Source organism: Hemitrygon akajei, chromosome 9 (genome assembly GCF_048418815.1).
Source record: "Hemitrygon akajei chromosome 9, sHemAka1.3, whole genome shotgun sequence".
In the NCBI taxonomy this organism is placed as follows: Eukaryota; Metazoa; Chordata; class Chondrichthyes; order Myliobatiformes; family Dasyatidae; genus Hemitrygon; species Hemitrygon akajei.
The window spans coordinates 152,587,844-152,607,242 of record NC_133132.1 but is presented as its reverse complement, the minus strand read 5'-3'; the positions used below and the strand labels follow the sequence as shown (position 1 = coordinate 152,607,242).

Genomic DNA, 19,399 nt, shown 5'->3' with positions numbered 1-19,399 from the left:
TCCCTCTGTCTCAGCATGAAAATTCCTACCCTTGCTCCCACCACTTCATGACCTCTCTTCCCTCCTTCAACATTTCTTAAAACCAGTGCTTCTTACTCAGCATTTAATAATTTCTTGTCTAAAAATTTCTCATGGTGTCAATTTTGTTTAGTTGCATTCCTGTGAAGTACCTTGGGCTGTTTGCTTGTGTTAAAGATGTCTTATAAATTCAATTTAGTTCTATTAGTAACTAAGTAAGTTGTAAAGACTTAATGGTATTATAATATATAGCCCGTGGGCCATGTCCCTCCAGAAGGGAGGTTCAACCCTACCCATCTTAGTAACTGGCGAAAACTCTCAATACTTCTCCAGTCACACTTACACAAAGCGTTTTGCTCTCGTTAAGTCCCTGAGCATCGTTGTGCAATAGAGCACATGAGTTTTGCAGAAAGTGCAAGCTCCCTCAAAACCGCTCTCCTCAAATGAAAAGCTTTTGACAGCTGGTCAAGTCTCAGGTGTCCCAGTCTAAAAAACTTAAATATTATGACGTTGGGGCGGCACAGTAGCATAGTGGCTAGCACCACACTTTACAGTGCCAGCGACCCGGGTTCAATTCCCATCGTTGCCTGCAGGGAGTTTGTACGATCCCTCCGTGACTGCGTGGTTTTCCTCCGGGTGCTCTGGTTTCCCCTCACAGTCCAAAGACGTACCAGTTGGTAGGTTAATTGGTCACTGTAAATTAGGCTAGGGTTAAATTGGGGGATTCTTTGGTGGTGCAGCTTGCTGGGCCGGAAAGGCTTATTCCGTGCTGTATCCTAATCAATCAATCAATCAATAAATAAATACACGTCCTTGACTCAAGGTTATATGTAAACATTGAAGATTTTTAGACTGGTACAATCAACTGGCACTGAGCAACATTGTAAAATATTCCTACCTTTGGTAAATTATTTGTTACATTTAATTAAAGCTGTTAAAAATAGTCATAAAATAACTTCAAAATGGCAGAATACTTGAAAGAACTGAATATATTTGAACTGATTAGCTTACTTCAGAAGATGTAAATGAAGTAAACCTTATTGCACTGAGAGCATCACGTTACACTGAACGGAACTGAGTTGCTGAAGCTTCACCTTGGAGGTTTAGCATCCAGATATTCCAGTAATGCAGCTGGGAAAAATGAAGCAAGTTGCCACTTTGCCAAGGGATTCCATGAAGAATGTAACATCAGATTGTGTTCACAATGATTGTGGTGATGACCTCCCAGAAAGTTTGGGATATTTGCATCTTAATATTCTACTTTCTGGAATGATTTGGATTCTCAAACTTCCGCTCTCCACACAGAAACTAAATATTAGTCACACCACTTAATTATTTAAAATAAAAGTAGAAAATGTTGAAAACATTGAGCAGGAAGAGTTTCTGTGGTACTTCTCAAGTACCCAGGTTGTAAAACATTAGGAGCCCAGCCAATGGATTTAGACAGTTATGTCTGAAGAGAACATAAATATACAGTAATTGACCAAAAAAGCAGTCTGCGTTTAATGTAGGTTTATATTTCTGCTAGTATGTGTGTGATATATAACTATAGTTGGAATAGTTGGATGGAAAGAAGGAAGATAAGCATTGTTTAGTTTTTTTTAACTACACCTTCAAGTCACTGTTTGGTCCATGTGCATCAAATATTCACAAATTAGTAATTTTGTTGTACCAGTGTCCCCCGCTTTTCGAATGTTTGCTTTACGCCACTTTGTATTTACAAAATACCTACATTAGTAACCTGTTTTCGCATTACAAAGAGGATTTTCGCTTTTATGAAATTTTTTTCCCATATAAATTAATGGTTCTTCGCTTTATGCCATTTCGGCTTAAGAAAGGTTTCATAGGAACGCTCTACCTTTGTAAAGGGGGAGGGGTAGACACCTGTATTATAAATTAATTTGCAAAAGTAGCAACTTCAAATGGAAAATGTCACTAATTTTTTTGGAGTGATGTGGATCTTAATCGTAACTATTAATTTAATTTGCATTTGATTTAATTTGCAGGCCAACACTGAAGGAAAGAACTGTGGCCAATGCAAAAGAGGGTTCTTCAATTTGAAATTAGAGAACTATAAAGGCTGTGACCAGTGCTTCTGTTCTGGGGTAGCCAGTGAATGCCAAAGTTCTACATGGGGATATGATAACGTAGGTATTTATTTGTTAGGAAAATAATTTTAGCTTGCTGATCTTCAAGTTTATTGTCATTTCAACCTTATATGTGTATGATTGGTTGTCCATCGTATCCGATAACTACAGAAGACTTGTGTAGGAGAAATTATAAAGTCATTGCACTGGGGCAGTTTTACTCTCTCGACCTTGGACGTCCAGATCCACTGGTATAAGTAGTCATCGCAAACTGGGGTCTTCCTAGGTTGCAGAGAATGACCACGATTACTTCTGTGCCTTATCACGAAGTTCGCTCTCCACAAAGCGTTGCAGAACTGTCTTCTTGGCTATTCAATCTTACTGCGGATCTCTTCCACCCAGTCCACCCGAGCTGTCTTCACATGCTAGAATAGGCATGGCACTCTCTCACTGGGGTATGAGGCCCGCCAGCTACCGTCTCCTGGTTTAGCCCACATGTCGAGGCGGTGTACCAGGGTGTGGCTGCTGATGCATGCAAACAGCTACTTGGATCCCCGGGTGAGAGCTGAGTATCCAGTGGGGTCCAAAGGTGAGTGAGATGCCCCAGAGTGGACATGACAAGCCCCTTCACCAGAGGTGCTACCCCTCCCTGGACATCCCATTCACCCCTTACATGTATGCTTCCAAAAGAAACGCTGTACCTCTGCACCGGGCTGCTCAGTATAGTACCTATATCTCATGCACAGCCCATGAAGTAATATTACCACAAAAAATTAACAAATAATGAGGTGCATTGACATCACAAGTAAAAAATAAGCAGTGTAATGCTACTGGTGCTTCATATGTGGTGAGACTGGGTGGTGGCCGGGAGTTCAGTAGTCTCACGGCCTGTTGGAAGAAGCTGTTTCCCATCCTAATGATCACTGTTCTAGTGCTATGGTACTTTCAGACTGATGGTTGGAGGGTTGAGAACTTAAAGTTCCTAGGAATGAACATCATTCTGGTCTAACCACTTTGATGCCATGGCCAAGAAATTTCAGCAATGCTTCTACTTCGTCAAGAACATCGAAATACGGTATTTTTCTGTCAACCCTTATCAGTTTTTATCAATGCACCGTAGAAAGCATCCTTGAACAATAAGATAGACTGTTCACCTCACAATATAGCTCATTACCATCTGGCACCTTATGGTTTATCTGCACTGCACTCTCTCTGTAATTGTTGCACTTTAGTTTGCATTGTACTACCTAAGTATGCTGTGTCATGATTTGCTCTGTATGAACAGAATGCAAGACAAACTTTTCACTGTACCTCAGTACATGTAAGAACAATAGACAAATTCTAATTCTATTTCCAAGCATTGTGACCAGGATTTCCTCCATTTCTGGCTGCAGTCATTCTTAAAGATGCATCATTCTACTCTTCACCCTCTAAATCATAGTTTTAGAGCAGGTTTAAGAGCCTTACTACTCTTCTAGTTAGGCTCATCCAGTACTTTCAACTATCCAATTATTACCACATGACTTCAGCTGAACCCTCATGAAAACTTGACATTGTTGGTAGCAATTCTTGATCGAGCACCTGAGCAACGCACAGTCTGCCGTGTGAACTCAGTGGGTCAAACAGCATTGGTGGGACGACTGAAATTGTCAACTGAGAGTAGAGAGGCAAGTAGGTCAGCAGAAACAGGAGAAGCAGAGTGGCAAAAACTCAGTCAACCAATCACCAAAAACTCCAGGGTGATTGTTGACTGAAGCAGAGTGTAAGATTGGAGGTAGGTAGTGTCAAGCAGTCCTGATGCGGAATTTTGTCCCACAACGTGGACTGTATCAATATGCTGCTTGACCTTCTGAGTTCTTCCAAAATCTTATGTGTTGCTCCAGATTCCAGTATCTGTTGTCTCTTGTGTCTCCACATGAGAATAAAAGTTCAAAGGTTTAATTTATTGACAAAGTATGCACGTACAATAAAGACCATGGAGCTGATGAAAGAGAAAACATCAATTCCGCCCCGCTCCGGCATGAAAAAGAAAAGAAACAAAACTTGCAGACCCCAAAACTCCCCCCCCACTGAAAAAAGAACTGTGATATTACTTCTCCCTTTTCTAGATTCAAAGCTAATTTCCACAAGAAGCTGCAATATAACTTTAAAGTGAATCCAAAATCAGCTGATTAAATATTCTAATTCATTATTTATGGAGCTACTCTGCAATAATGTGATTCTAACAGGGAAAATTAAAGACAATTATGAGAAATTGTTGTTAACATTAGATTAAATAAAAGAAGATATTGGAGTCAGGAAATTCCAGGAGGGCTCTTTTACCTGCTGCTAGTTTGGAAAGCGCATGGACATATTCCCACTGCAAAGCAGTTGTTTCCAGCCAGCTGTCATTTTCTAATGCAATTTGCTAAAGTTATGAAGAGAGACTAGAAAAACTTTCACAGAAATTCATGGGATACTGCTGGCATTTTAATATAAGTCGGCCCAGTTTTTATCATGTGTTCCACAAGTTGCATACTAGTGAATGTAACATTATTACAGCACCAGAAACCTGGGTTTATTTCTGCCACTGTCTCTAAGAAGTTTGTATGTACTCCTTGTGATCATGTGGTTTTCCTCCAGCTGATCCAGTTCCCTCCCAAATTCCAAAGACACATGGGTTAGTAGGTTAATTGGTCACGTGGGTGTAATTGAGTGGGATGGGAGGTGGCCAGAGGTGCCTGTTACCACATCCACAAATAAATAAATAAAGTTTGTAATAGCAGTGAAGTGTCTTAAAATTTACTCTGTTGAGGAAGACAATTAATGGATTTTTTTTTCTTGAATGTGGTCCTTTAGGTGACTTCCATGGCTAATTGGTCCGTCAGTGATATACAAGGAATTTTCACTGTTTATCCTAGGCAAGACATGTTGGATGGAATACTGAAGCTGAGTGTTTACAATCTGAAGCAGAGCAGGATTTCACCACCGGTGTATTACTGGACTGCACCCAATGCATATCTGGGCCAAAAGGTATCAAGCATAAACTGATGTTCAGCTGTGATTTGCCTCAGTACCTAGATGGTACCTGTTGTGTATTGAACGTTCCAGTAACATTTGGGTAATCTTGTGTATGTGTGTTGGTTGATCAAGCATTCTTGTTCCTATAAATAATTCATTACAGGTTATATATATAAATATGTGAATTGTGTACGCCAATACACCACCACGAGATGTGTACGCACCTTGCTTAAAGTAAACACAAAGTTAGATCTGCCTTTAAATCAGTTTAATGTTTTGAATTTTTAAAACTTAACAGTACCAAATCTGAAGTTGTAACAATAAACTTTGTTTGGTACTTCAGTACTGATTTATCAAAATCATAGCTGATCTACCATGAATACCGACTTCCTACCTACTCTCCCTCCCTTCATATCCAGAAATCTTCATTTTAAATGAAGTTGATGACTCAACCTCCACAACACTCTAGGGTAGAGAACTTCATAGTTTAACCACATTATAAGTAGAAAAACTTCACTTTATGGCATTTCTTAATAACTGTCTTACTTTGAGACTGTGATCATTAATTCACAGCACCTTAGTTGGGGGGGAAATCATAAGAACATAAGAAATGGGAGCAGGAGTAGGCCATCCGGCCCATTGAACCTGCCCCGCCATTCAATAAGATCATGGCTGATCTGTCCGTAAACTCAGCTCCATCTACAATCTTCACATGCATCTTGTTAAGATGGATGGATCATAAACTTTCCACATATTGACTGGGGCATCCCATTTTGTACAAGGGCTGGATTGGGAAGAGTATGTCAAATGCGTTCAGGAAAATTTCCTTAATCAATACATAGAAGTCCTAGCTAGAGAGAGTGTGATACTAGATCTCCTATAGGGAATGAGACCCGGTGTGTGACAGAAATCCTGCCAGAATAAAAGGCATGGATAGCAGGTTTAGGGAGCTTTAGCTTTCAAGAGATATTGAGGGCCTGGTTAAGAAAAAGGAGACGCAATTGAAGGTTTAGGCAGGTTGGACCAAATTGTTCCCACCCACCTATACCTGCCAGGTAAATGTTGTCCCATTGTTTAAGAAAGGCACCAAGAATAAGCCAAGAAGTAGTAGGTAGGTGAGCCTGACATCAGTAGTGGGAAAGTTCTTGGAAGCTATTCTATGAGACCAGACATATATGTATTTGAATAGACAGGGAATGATTAGAGATAGTCAACATGTCTTTGAGGTCGTGTCTACCCAATCCTAGAGTTTTTCAAGGACATTACCAGGTAAGCTGATGAAGGCAAGGCAGTGAATGTTGTCTACGTAGACTTTAACAAGGCATTGGACAAAGCCCCATATGGGAAGTTGGTCGGGAAGGTTCAGTCACTTGCCATTCAAGATGATTTAGTAAATTGGATTAGACATTGGTGTGGTTGTAGATGGTTGTCTCTCAGACTGGAGATCTGTGACCAGTGGTATGCCAGAGGGATTAGTGCTGGGTCCGTGGTTCTTTTTCATCAGTGTCATGATGTGGTGAACTGGATCAGCAAATTTGCAGATGTCACCAAGATTGGGGGTGGAATGGACAGCAGCATCTGGACCAGCTGGAAAAATGTCAGATGGAATCACACCTTAAATGTGTTTCTGGGACTCCAGCTTGGAGATTGTTTGAGTGATCCAGCACTTTGCTGTCTCCAAGAAGATTCCGGGGAGTGACCACTCACTCGGATGGCCTCGAAGGAAGAAACTTTGAAACAGGGCGTGAGCCAATGTTTCACTCCATATTGCCAGTTAAAGTGTCCATTAGTCACTGACTAAAGTGTCAAGGAAGATTGAGACACCGAGGCGAATGTGGAAGGTGAGCGAGAGTTCAGTGCTGACTGCCTTCCTTGTGATCACTGCTGGAGAAGGAATCTGTGAGCGGCCTATCACTGTGTGGCTCACTGTGGCAGGCGGGTGGGCCTCTCTGCCTCGTGTGGTGTCCCTCTCTTTTGATAAAAGTCGTTGATATTGGAGGTTCTCGGTTTATGGATTGGACTACTGCGTTTATGGACTATGGACTTTTTCAGACTTGTGGGTTTTTATATTCTGTGTTTTTTATGGCCCGTTCTGTTTCCATTTTGGTGTGTGAGGGGAGGGTGTGGGGGGAAGAAGGTGTTGTTGTTCTGTTTGTTTTTTGTCTGAGGGAGGGGATTGTTTTTGGGAAGGTCAATGTTCCTGTTTAGTTTTGTGCAGGGGAGGGGGATTTTGGGGTTGATGATCCGGATGTCGTTCTTTTTTGTTCTGAATGACATTCATGTTTTTTCTTTGTTTCGTGGCTATCTGGAGAAGTCAAATTTCAGAGTTGTGTATGGATACATGCTTTGATAATGAATCTTTAAACCTTTGAATTTAATACAAACAAGTGTGAGGTTTTGCCCTTTGGGAGGACCAACCAGGGTAGGTCTTACAGAGAGAGTGGTAGGACTCTGCAGAGTGCAGTCGAACAGAGGATCTGGGAATACAGATGCATAATTCCTTGAAAGTGGCATCACAGGTAGATAGTGATGTAAAGAAAACTTCTGGCACATTGTTCTTCATAAATCAATGTACTAAGTACAGGAGTTCGGATGTTTTGCTGAAGATGTATAAGATGTTGGTGAGGCCTCATTTGGATCGTGTCCCATTTTGGTCACCTACCTGCAAGAATAATGCAAATATGATTGAAAGAGTGCAGAGCGATTTTACAAGGATGATGCTGGAACTTGAGGACCTGAGTTATAGAGTAAGGTTGAATAGGTTAGAACTTTGTTCCCTAGAATGTAGAAGATTGATGGGAGATTTGTTAAAGGTATACAGAATTATGAAGGGTACAGATCGATGAAATGCAAACAGACTTTTCCCACTGAGGCTGGGTAGGACTTCAACTAGACGGCATGGGTTAAGGGTGAAAGGTTAAATATTTAAGGGAAACATGAGGGAGGTGGTGAGAGTGTGGAACGAGCTCCCAGTGCAAGCAATGAATGTGGATTTGTTTTCAACATTTAAGAGAAATTTGGATAGCTTTGTTAATGGGAAGGGTGTGGAGGAATATGGTCCAGGCACAGGTCAATGAGTCTAGGCAGATTAATGGTTCAGCGTGGACTAGATGGGCTGAAGGGCCTGTTTTTTGTGCCAATATGATAACAATGTGATTCCATGACTCTAAGTTTTCTAAGAGTTTTGAATGTTTAAGTTCTAGAGAATAGAGGCCTAACTGGCTGAACCTCTTCTTGTATGGTAGACATGTTTCCCATATTCTAAGTCTGATCTGTTGCTGTAGTTTCCTTCAGGAAAGGCTTTGCCTGGCAAAACTAATTGCTTGTCCAGTCCATTGATCTAAATCTGGTCCATCAGGAGATTAATGCTTCAGCCTGATTTATCTCTTTGCAGTTCTCCATTGCAATCTAATAGAGATGAAATTAATAAGGATGATATAATTAACATTGTGAAAACATAAACTGCAGAAGGAAAAATGGAGGTGACTTATATAAACCGCATTCAGTGTAATATTACTTCACCCTTACAGGTATGATTAATCCCAAGAAATTTATTTTTATACCTGTGGGTGTTACTGGCAAGGAAGTATGTGATAAGTGCAAAATTCTTTTGTTTACATTTTATTAATGAAAAAATGTTCATTTAAAAACGTCTTCAGGGATATATTTCCAACCATGATATTTTACATGCTAGAAATACCTTCATGACATATTCTGTACTTTGTATAAAACCCATCCTATAAACATATAGCAAGAAACCAATAATAAATCAATGATATTGATTTCAATGCATAAAATACAGGGCTGGGAATTGATTAAGTGAATAAAACCAATATATACATAAGATTTTGTTTTTGGTTAACTAAGCCAATACAATGCCACATTATATAATATAGTTTACAGGTCATTTGATCTTCCAAATTGTATTATTACTTTAAATGAATTTTTTCCTGAAAAATAGATTATTTTGGAATATTCTTATTTTCACATGGCTCTATTAAAAGCATTGGACATGATGGCTCATTAAGAAACACAAAAAAATAACGTGAAGGTAATACCTGGGGATATTAATGACGTTGTGCAAGATATTTGTAAAAAAAGGAAAGGGATTTTTATTTGGTATTTTATTGTCACATAAACCAATATTTGTATTTATGAAATAGTTTAAAATTGGCATTGAGAGAAAGCTAATCCATAGAGAATGAGCAATTATTTGTATATACTGTCTCTTGGATGAGTGGTGACTTATTATCAGTAATAACCCATTACAATGAAAAATAATCTATCTTTCAATGTTTTAGCTGCATGCACACTCCAGTTGTTTCACCTAAACCTGGAACATTAGCTATCATCTTTAGATTGACGAGAATGACAGCAATCCATGATGTGCCTGCATGGATAGCTGCAGACATTTTCTTTTCACTGACAAATATATTCTGTGCATTTCTCTTGAAAAGTTCTTCTTTAAAAACTTTTTAGAAGTTTATTTCCCAGCGTACTACTTGACCAACAATATCTTCACAGAAATCAGAAAGTGATTACCGAACTTATATTTTTAAGATAATTTTTAAAAGACAATTTGTTTAGATGCTCTGTCTTCAATACTTTCTGCACAGATGAAGCATTGGCAATAACCATCTGTTATTTCCAAATGTTTAAATACATTTATACAGGGGCCACTGAAATATCCTGAAAGGGAGATTTGAGAGATAGAAGCATAGGTCACATGTATCAGTGTCACAGTGGAATAAAGGGAATTACAGAGACATGAGAGAGGAGCTTTCCCAGGTGGATTGGACGAGGACACTGGCTGGGGGTGACGGCAGAGCAGAGATGGCTGAAGTTTCAGGGAGTAGTTCACATGGCAAAGGATAGATATTTCCCACAGAGGAAGAAGTTCTCAAATGGGAGGTGTAGGCAACTGTCATTGACAAGGGAAGTTAAGGACTGCATAAAAGCCAAGGAAAGGGCATATAAGGGAGCAAAAGTGAGTGGGAGTTAGCTGACTGGGAAGCTTTTAAAATCCAACAAAAGGCAGCTAAAAAAGCTATAAGAAGGGAAAAGACTGGCCAGTAATATAAAGCAAGATACTAAAAGTTTTTTCAGTTATTTAAAGAATAAAGGGTGGTGAGAATTGATATTTGACCACTGGAAAATTATGCTGATGAGGGACAAAAGAATTGGAGATGAACTTGATGAGTATTTTGCATCAGTCTTCACTGTGGAAGATATTGGCAGTGTGCCAGAGGACCTTGAGTGTCAGGGGGCAGGACTGAGTGCCATTGCTATTACAAAGGAAAAAGTGCCAGGCAAAGTGAAAGGTCTTAAGGTGGATAAGTCACCTGGACCAGATGGACTACATCCCAGAGTTCTGAGAGAGGTTGCTGAAGAGATAATGGCTGCATTGGTGATGATCATTTGAATCACTTGATTACACCATGGTCCCGGAGGATGGGAAAATTGCAAATGTCACTCCATCCTTTAAGAAGGGAGGAGGGCAAAAGAAAGGAAATTGTAGGTCTCTCAGCTTAACCTAGTGGTTGGGAAAGTGTTGGAGTTTATTACTAAGGATGATTGGATAGGTAAATGGACAGGAAAGGAATGGAGGATTATGGGCTGAGTGCAGGCCGGTGGGACTAGGTGAGAGTAAGCGTTTGGCAAGGACTAGAAGGGCCAAGATGGCCTGTTTCCGTGTTGTAATTGTTATATGGTTATATGAGGTTCCAGGATACTTGGAGACTAATGACAAAATAAGTTAAAGTCAGCATGGTTTCTGTGAAGGGAAATCTTGCCTGACAAATTTGTTGGAGTTCTTTGAGGAAGTAACAAGCAGGGTGGACAAAGGAGAGGCAGTGGATGTCACTTACTTGGATTTTCAGAAGGCATTTGATAAGGTGCCACACATGAAGTTGCTTATCAAGATAAAGTCCTATGGTGTTCCAGGAAAGATACTGACATGGATAAAGGAATGGCTGACTGGCAGGAGGCAGTGAGTGGGAGTAAAGAGGGACGTTACTGGTTGACTGCCAGTGACCAGTGGTGTTCCTCAGGGGTCAGTATTGGGACTACTACTTTTCATATTGTTTGTCAGTGATTTAGATAATGGAATTGATGGCTTTGTGGCAAAGTTTGAAGATTTTATGAAGGTAGGTAGAGGGGTAGGTGGTGCTGAGGAAACAATGTGATTGCAGCAGGACTTTGATAAATTGGAAGAATGGGCAAAAGGGCAGATGGAATACAGTGTTGGGAAATGTACGATAATGCATTTTGGTAAAAGGAACAATAGTGCAGACTATTATCAAATGGGGAGAAAATTCAAACACCCGAGGTGCAGAGAGGCTTAGGAGTCCTTGTGCAGAAGTCCCAGCAGGTGAATTTGCAGGTTGAGTCTGTGGTAAAGAACACACATGCAAAGTTGGCATTTATTTCAAGGGGAATAGAATGTAAAAGGAGAGAATGCTGAGCGTTTAAGACACTAGTGAGGCTGCATTTGGGATTATTGCCCTATATCTCAGAAAGGATGTGTTGTCATTGGAGAGAGCCCAGAGGAGGTTCACAAGGATGATGAGGTTAACAAATGAGGAGCTTTTTGCAGCTTTGGGCCTGTGCTCACTGGAATTTAGAAAAATGCGTGGGGATCTCATTGAAACCTGCTGAATGTTGAAAGGACTAGTTCTGGTGGATGTGGAGAGGATGTTTCCTATAATGGGAGTGTTCAGAACTAGAGGGCACAGGCTTCAAATTGAGGGGGGGGGGGGGGACCTTTTAGAACAGAAGTAAGGAGGATTCTTTTTTTAGCCAGAGAGCAGTGAATCTGTGGAATGCTCAGCCACAGACTGTGGTGGAGGCCACGTCCATGGGTACAGTTTCCTGATCATCAGAGCATCAAAGGATATAGTGAGAAGGCAGGTGTATGGGATTGAGTGGGATCTGGGATCAGCCATGATGGAATGGTGGAGCAGACTTGATGGGCTGAATGGCCTAATTCTGTTCCTATGTCTTATGTTCTTAAGGATGGCTACATTTGGTATCATTCCTTAGAAAAGAATTCAAAGTTCAAAGTAAAATTCATTATCAGAGTGCATACATGTCACCACATACAACCCTGAGATTCTTTTTCTGCGGGCATACTTTAGTAAGTACATATTTACATTTCTCATCAATCCCAATCATTCTTGAGAGTTGGAATTTCTTTTCCCATATTGCCTTCTTATTGCCCCCTTTTGCTTAGATTGGATTAATTTCAAGTTCAAGTTAATAGTTATTCAACCAAATACATGTATAACGCCAAACAAAACAGTTTTCCTTCAGACCCACGTGCACAACAGGACATATAGTTCTCACACAACACAAAGTAATATTACCTTAAATAAGTTAAAAAAATAATAGGATGCATTTACGACGCAAGTTAAAAAATAAGCAGTATAATGCTACTGGTGCTTCATACTTGATAAGGCCTGGGTGTTGACAGGGGGTTCAGTAGTCTGAATAGTATTCTATTAACATTTAATCTCAGAAACTTCATTAAAAAATCCTACACATCAGTGGCTGTAGGCTGTTAGCATTGAAGTACCTGAGATTCTTTTGATGGGAAGACTATGTGGATAAGGGTTTCATTTATCTTAATAATCTTTTTTTGAGTTGACTTTCATACATTTAATGGGGATTTTATAAGAATCCTGCAGACATCTCCTGGGATCGCCCTGAGTGACAACATTTTTCCATGCAATAACTGTTGAGTGATGGGAGAACTGTGACAAGATTCTAGGATGCCTTGTGCCATGGGTAGAGGTGGATTGATGCTTGCAGTAGGAGCAATTAAGTTTTGTACCTGGATTTGAAATGGATGGAGTGTTGGAAAATTTAAAAAAAACATATTTTCATGCCAAGGTCAAACTACTTCTGATTTGGAAGCATTATATTCTTCTTCCTCATTTCTGGTTAATCTTTATTAGATTTTTGATGAATCGTTGTTCTTTTCATCAAGCCTTGCTTGCTCATCGGTTAAAGGGGTCTTTCGAGTTGTGCCTCATACCTCATTTATGCATGAGTGTTCAGGAAGTCTTGGCTAGTGTATGACAAAAGATACCTCGAAACCTATTTGGGGATCTAAAGACTGTCTTTAACATGCTGATGACTTCTTGATCTTCTCTCTGATGGTCATTTGTTTTTTGTTAATTCATTGGATACGGGCTTCACTGAGAGATTACTTTGTGTCCTTTCACCTCAAGATAGTGGTTGCTTTATGTATGGGTGCGGAAGTACCTTTAAGAATCAGGTCTACCATTTGGTCAAGCCTCTTGCTCTACTCAAGTTGTAATTTTACAGAGCGTTGGTGAGACCATGAAGTGATATATATATATATAGCCTTAGTCTCCTTATCTAAGAAAGGATGTACAATACTTACAATCAGAATAAGTGCAGTGAAGGTTTCCTGGGATGGCAACACTATTGTATTCTCTAGAATTTGGAGGTCTGTTAGTGTATGCAGCATTCTGGCAGAGCTTGACAGGCTGTAAGCAATGAAGATGTTACCCCTGACTGGGAGCGAGTGATGGGTGCTCAAAATAAAGTATTGTGGCGACCCACTTCCCAGCGCACTCGAACCGGCTCACAAAGCGGCGCGCGCCCGCATTGAGGCCGGTCCCAAAGAGGGCGCCAAGCCTGCTTCACCAGCAAGGGGAAAAGCCCGCGTGCGGGACGGGACTGTGAATACGCGCCCCCTACAGCATTCCCGCCCGGGGAGGGCGGGATCAGGAAGGCTTTAAAGCGAGGCCACGAAGTTTGAATAAACCTCTTTCGCAACTGCAGCTCACCGACTACGTGTCGTTATTGCAGCGCTGCGTGTAGCACACCGCTACAGTATTGCAATTTCAGGATACAAGTTTCTTGAAGCATCGCTGGGTTGACACTTGTTTCAAGATGGGTGTCTAGCTAAATATAGGGAGTTAGATAAACATCTGGTGTTAGTAATGAGAGTTACAAGGTCCTGTTAGAAGGGAAAAACAGGATAAAACACAGGAAATTAAGAGAAGGAAAAAAATTCACCATGCCATGTTATCAGCTTTCTGTTTGAATGGTGCTTAGCAATCCTTGAGATTTCAGAAACATTCATACGCTAATGGCTACCTTATAAATTTTAAATCAGAGCAATTTCAGTGTTTCCTTTGTAGGGTGCTGGGAATGTTTACGGTTTATCTTCTTATCATTAGAAAAATGTTTATATTATGTAAATCACTAACCATTTTATCAACAAAAATAATAAAACAGGTATTAATAGGATAAGCAGCAATTTACATCCTGTTTATGAAAGTTTACAGACCTTGTAAAAACAATTTTGTTTAGCTTTTTCTGTACTTAATTTTTCTTGTAAGACCATAAAACGTAAGAGCAGAATTAAGCCATTCAGCTCATCCAGTCTGCTCTGCCATTCCATCATGTTGGATTTAGTATCCTTCTCAATCCCATTCTCTTGCCTTCTCCACATAACCTTTGATGCCACAACTTATCTTTGTGTGTGCAGTTTTTCACTGATTTTATTGTGTTTCTTTGTACTTACTGGGGAGGATATGATGATATACAGTATGTATATGTACTTCGATATTAAATTTACTCTGAACTTTGAATCAAGAACCTATCAACTTCTGCTTTAATTGTACATTGGGACAGAGTTGAAAAGGGAGTTAAATACAGGACTGAAGCGGTTTTATCTGAATGCACACAGTATATGGAATGAAGTAGATGAATTTGTAGCCTGTAGTGTATTGTGCAGAGTCCATAACTCTCTGCAGTGTCTTTTCTTCCTGTGCATTCGAATTGTCATGGCAGACCAGTCAGAATCAATGCAGTTCTGGTCATCTACATGCAGGAAAGATGTCAATAAGATTGAAAGAGTACAGAGAAAATTTATAAGGCTGTTTCTGGGACTGGAGCATCTGAGTTATTGGGTAAGGCTGAATAGGTCAGGATTTTATCCCCTGGAGTTAGTAGAATGGGAGGGCATTTGATCGAGGTATATAAAGTTATGAGGGATATTGATTGGATAGAAACAAGCAGGCTTTTACCACCTAGGTTGGATAAGGGGGTGAAAGTTGAAAGGTTTAACGGGAACATCTTCACTCAAAGGGTGGTGAGAGTGTGGAACGAGCTGCCAGCAGAAATGGTGGATTTGGGTTCAATTGCAACATTTAGGAGAAGTTTGGATAAGTACATGACAACAGGGGCATGGAGGGCTATGCTCCAGTGTAGGTTGATGGAACTAAGCAGAATAACAGGTTTGGCATAGACTAGATGGACTGAAAAGCTTTTTTTCTGACTCTGAGGATACATTCAACATCTGTACATCTTTTGAAGTTTATTTGCTTTGGTGACATGACGAGCCTCCTTAACCTTTTACAGTTCAGAGTGACCAGTTAATCGACCGACCTGTACCTTCTTTGGGATATGGGCGGGAACTGGAGCACGCAGAATAATCCCGGGTAGTTTCAGGGAGAATGTACGACAACAGTAAAGTCAGCACTGAAGGCTGGGATTGAACCATGGTTGCTGGAGACATGAGGCAGCAAGTCTGTTATCTGCCCCACTGTGTTACTATGCTGCCTGAAGCTGGAAAGTGTTTGCTCTCTGTGGGTGGTCCTATCCCCCTCTTCTGTACTACAGTTGTCATTCCAGCCTGGAAAAAAACATACTTAATCATTCTGCCCTTGAAATAAATTTGCTCATTCAGCCTTAATTTTTGTTCTCCGCAGGTTTTGAATAGGTTATCATCTCAGATCTGTACTACAAGATTTCACTGGACCATTGCAGTTCTAAATTATCAACATTGTTATTTGCAAAATGACAAGGAATGTTTTCTCAGACGATAATCAAGAATTTTACGAACACTCTAATAATAGTTGTTGAGTTGCAGATTTGACTGAACGTACCTAATAATTTCATCATGAAGAACTGACAGAAGAAAATGATTTAATTTGGCCTGCGTACTGAGCAGTAAAATACGAGAACAAATTAGCAATCCTCAAATTTGAAATTAGAGATGTGACAACTCCCACCCCCTGCTGCTGTGACTCACGCTGTCTGCAGTGGAGGTGGAAATAGAGTCAGTCAGACCTTTCAAAGGGGAACTGAATAGGTACTTGAGGAAGAATAATTTGCAAGGCTATGGAAGAAGTGTAATAGCCCGATAACTCTTTAAAGCGATGTCTCCATTATCAGATTTCTTTAACTAGGTTTATATCCACAGTGCTACAATCAATTCACCGCATTTCAAGTAACAGACATGTATCATGGCTTTCACCAGGGAGTGTTGTCTTCTCCCTCTGTCTCTTTACCTGCCTCTCCATGGCTGCCCTGTGAGGAGGTTTAAAGGGGTCATTTTCAAGTTGGAAAGTTATAAGTGTGAGGTGCGGCTGGGTCGCATACTGAAACACTAGCTTTTCACCATCTTTATCAGTGATGTGGATGAGGAGCTGGAGTATTGTCTATCTGTGTTTGCCGATGATGCAAAGCTAAGAGGCTGTGTGAACTGCAGAAGAGAGACAATGGATATATGCTGCTTGGAAGAACTGACAGTGTTACAGAAAATGGAATGCAATGTGGGAGAAAGAAAAGTGAAGTCATCCATTTTGTTAAGGATGAGAAGATAAGAGTATTTTAAAATATTTGTGTTCAGAGGGACTAGAGTAGCCCTGTACGTGGATAACTGGAAGCTAACATGTGAGATAAGCAAGCATTGCAGAAGGTAAATGGTATGTTGCTCTTTATAGCAAGAGGACTTGGGTGTGAGAGTAGAGGTCTTTACTCATCATGTCAGAATAAGGGGTTGGCCATTCTGGACAGATGAGGAGACTGTTCTTCACCCAGAGTGCAGTGAACCTGTGAAATCCTTTGCCCAAGAGGGCCGTGGAGACTCCGTCAACAAGCAGAAGACAGGGATTGATAGAGTTTTGGATATGAAGGGAATTGAGGGAGATGGCGTAAGTATAAGAAAGTTAAACTGTGCTAAGCAGTCAGCCATGTTGCAGTTGCATAGTGGTATAGGTGCAATGGCCGAGCAGAGTACCCTTCTCCTTCTTACACTGTGTGTCTACGGGCAAAATTTTATGCTTCATCCTTCAAAAACTGTTCCTCTCAACATACCTATCGCATCCTGAGCCCCACTGTAGGCTTAGTTTAATAATCACAAAGCCAACTAAACTATACCTTAAGCCTACATAATGTCCATTTTCATCACATTCATGTACCTATCTGAACATCTTTTAAAAGTCTCTAATAGATCTGCCTCTACCACCGCCACAGGCAGGGAGTTCCAGGCACCCACCACTCTGTGTAAAAGTAAAAACTTGCCTCTCACGTCTTTTTTACAATTGCCCCCTCTCACCTTAAACGCATGCTATCTGACATTTCAACCCTGGAAAATCATACTCTTTCTCTACTCCATCTGTGCCTGTCTTAATCTTTCAAACCTCTATCAAATCTCCCCTCAGCTTCTGCCACTCCAGAAAAAACAACCCAAAATTTGCCCAGCCTCTCATGATAACACATGCCCTCTAACCCAGGCATCATCCTTGTAATTCTCTTCTGCACCCTCTGCAAAGCCTCGATATCCTTCCTATAATGGGGTGACCATAATTATATGCAATACTCCAGATGTGCCTATCTAGAGTTTTATAAAGCTGCAACATAACTTTCTGAATTTTGAACTCAGTGCCTCAACTAATAAAGTAAGCATACCATATGCCTTCTTAACCACTCTCTCAACCTGCATAACAATTTTCAGGGAGCTATGAACTTGGACTCTACGATTACATTCCTCATCAACACTGTAAAGGGTCTTGCCCTTTATATTTGTCCTACCAAGGAGCAACACTTCACATTTGTCCAGGTTAAACTCCATCAGCTATTTCTCCACCCATATCTGCAAATGATCTATTATTGTATTATTTTCTAGTCATCAATGCTATCCACAACGCCACCAATCTTTGTATCATCTACAAACTTACTAACCCAACCATGTACATTTTTATCTAGGTCATTTATATACATTACAAATAGCAGAGATCCCAGTACAAATCCTGCAGAACACCACTAATCACAGACCTCCAGCTACAATAAGTTCTTTCGACCACCACTGTCTTCTATGTTCTCAATCCAGATGGCCAATTCACCATTGATCCCAAGCATCTTAATCTGGATGAGTCTCCCATGAGGAATCTCGTCAAACACCTCACTGAAATCCATGTAGGCAACACCTACACATCTGCCTTCATCAAATACCTTTGTCATCTCGTTGAAAATCTCAATCAAGTTACTAAGATAGGACTTGCCCAGCATAAAGCCAAATTAGGCCATAGTTTTCCAGTAACTTCCCTACCACTGACTTGAGTCTCACCGGTCTATAGTTAACAGGATTATCCTTGATTCCTTTCTGATGCACCATCAATAACTCACGCCGAGACTTAGGAAGTGAGATATCGGCTTTTATTGACTGAAGAACAACACTACATCCTGGGGAAAATGAGGGAGAGCAGCAGGCCACAGTCGCCTTTATACAGGGGTCTGTGGGAGGAGCCACAGGGGTAGTCAGCAGGGTCTTGGGAGGAGCCACAGGAGCAGTCAGACAGGTATATCTAGTTCACCACACTTTCTTAAATAATGAGGCCTCAACATTATATCCTTGTTTTTATACTCCGGTCCTCCTGAAGTGAATGCTAACATTGCATTTGCTTTCCTCTGACTCAACCTGCAAGTTAATCTTTAGGGAATTCTGCACAAGGACTTCCAAGTCCCTTTGTGCCTCAGGTTTTTGTATTTTCTCTTCATTTAGAAAATAGTCAACCCTCTTAGTTCCTTTACCAAAGAGCATGACCATACATTTCACAATACTGTATTCCATCTGCCATTTCTTTGCCTATTCTCCTAATCTGTCTGTCCTTCTGTAGCCTCTCTACTTCCTCAAAACTAAGTGCCCCTCCATCTATCTTCATATCACCTACAAACTTTGCAACAAAGCTATCAATTCCAACATCCAAATCTTGACATATAATGTAAAAAGAATTCCAACACAGACCCCTTTGGAACACCACTAGTCACCGGCAGCCAACCAGAAATGGCTCCCTTTATTCCCACTCTTTGCCTCCTGCCAATCACCCACTGTGTTATCCATGCTACAATCTTTCCTTTAATACTATGGGCTCATAGTGTTACCTCAAGTGTGGTGCCTTGTCAAAGGCTTTCTGAAAATCCAACTACACAACACCAACTGATTCTCCTTTGTCTATTCAGCTTGTTATTTC

The 19,399-nt window shown here is 40.6% G+C and overlaps 1 protein-coding gene across 2 annotated transcripts in view; it reads left to right on the top strand.

Annotated features, from left to right (window-relative positions):
• The window catches only part of lama2 (laminin, alpha 2), a 374,730-nt gene that overhangs the window by 140,649 nt on the left and 214,682 nt on the right, over nt 1–19,399 (top strand). For both annotated transcript variants that reach the window (XM_073057306.1, XM_073057305.1), the window contains exons 11-12: nt 2,025–2,165; nt 4,944–5,117. In XM_073057306.1, coding sequence (XP_072913407.1) covers nt 2,025–2,165; nt 4,944–5,117 — 315 coding nt within the window. The remainder of the gene's footprint in view (nt 1–2,024; nt 2,166–4,943; nt 5,118–19,399) is intronic.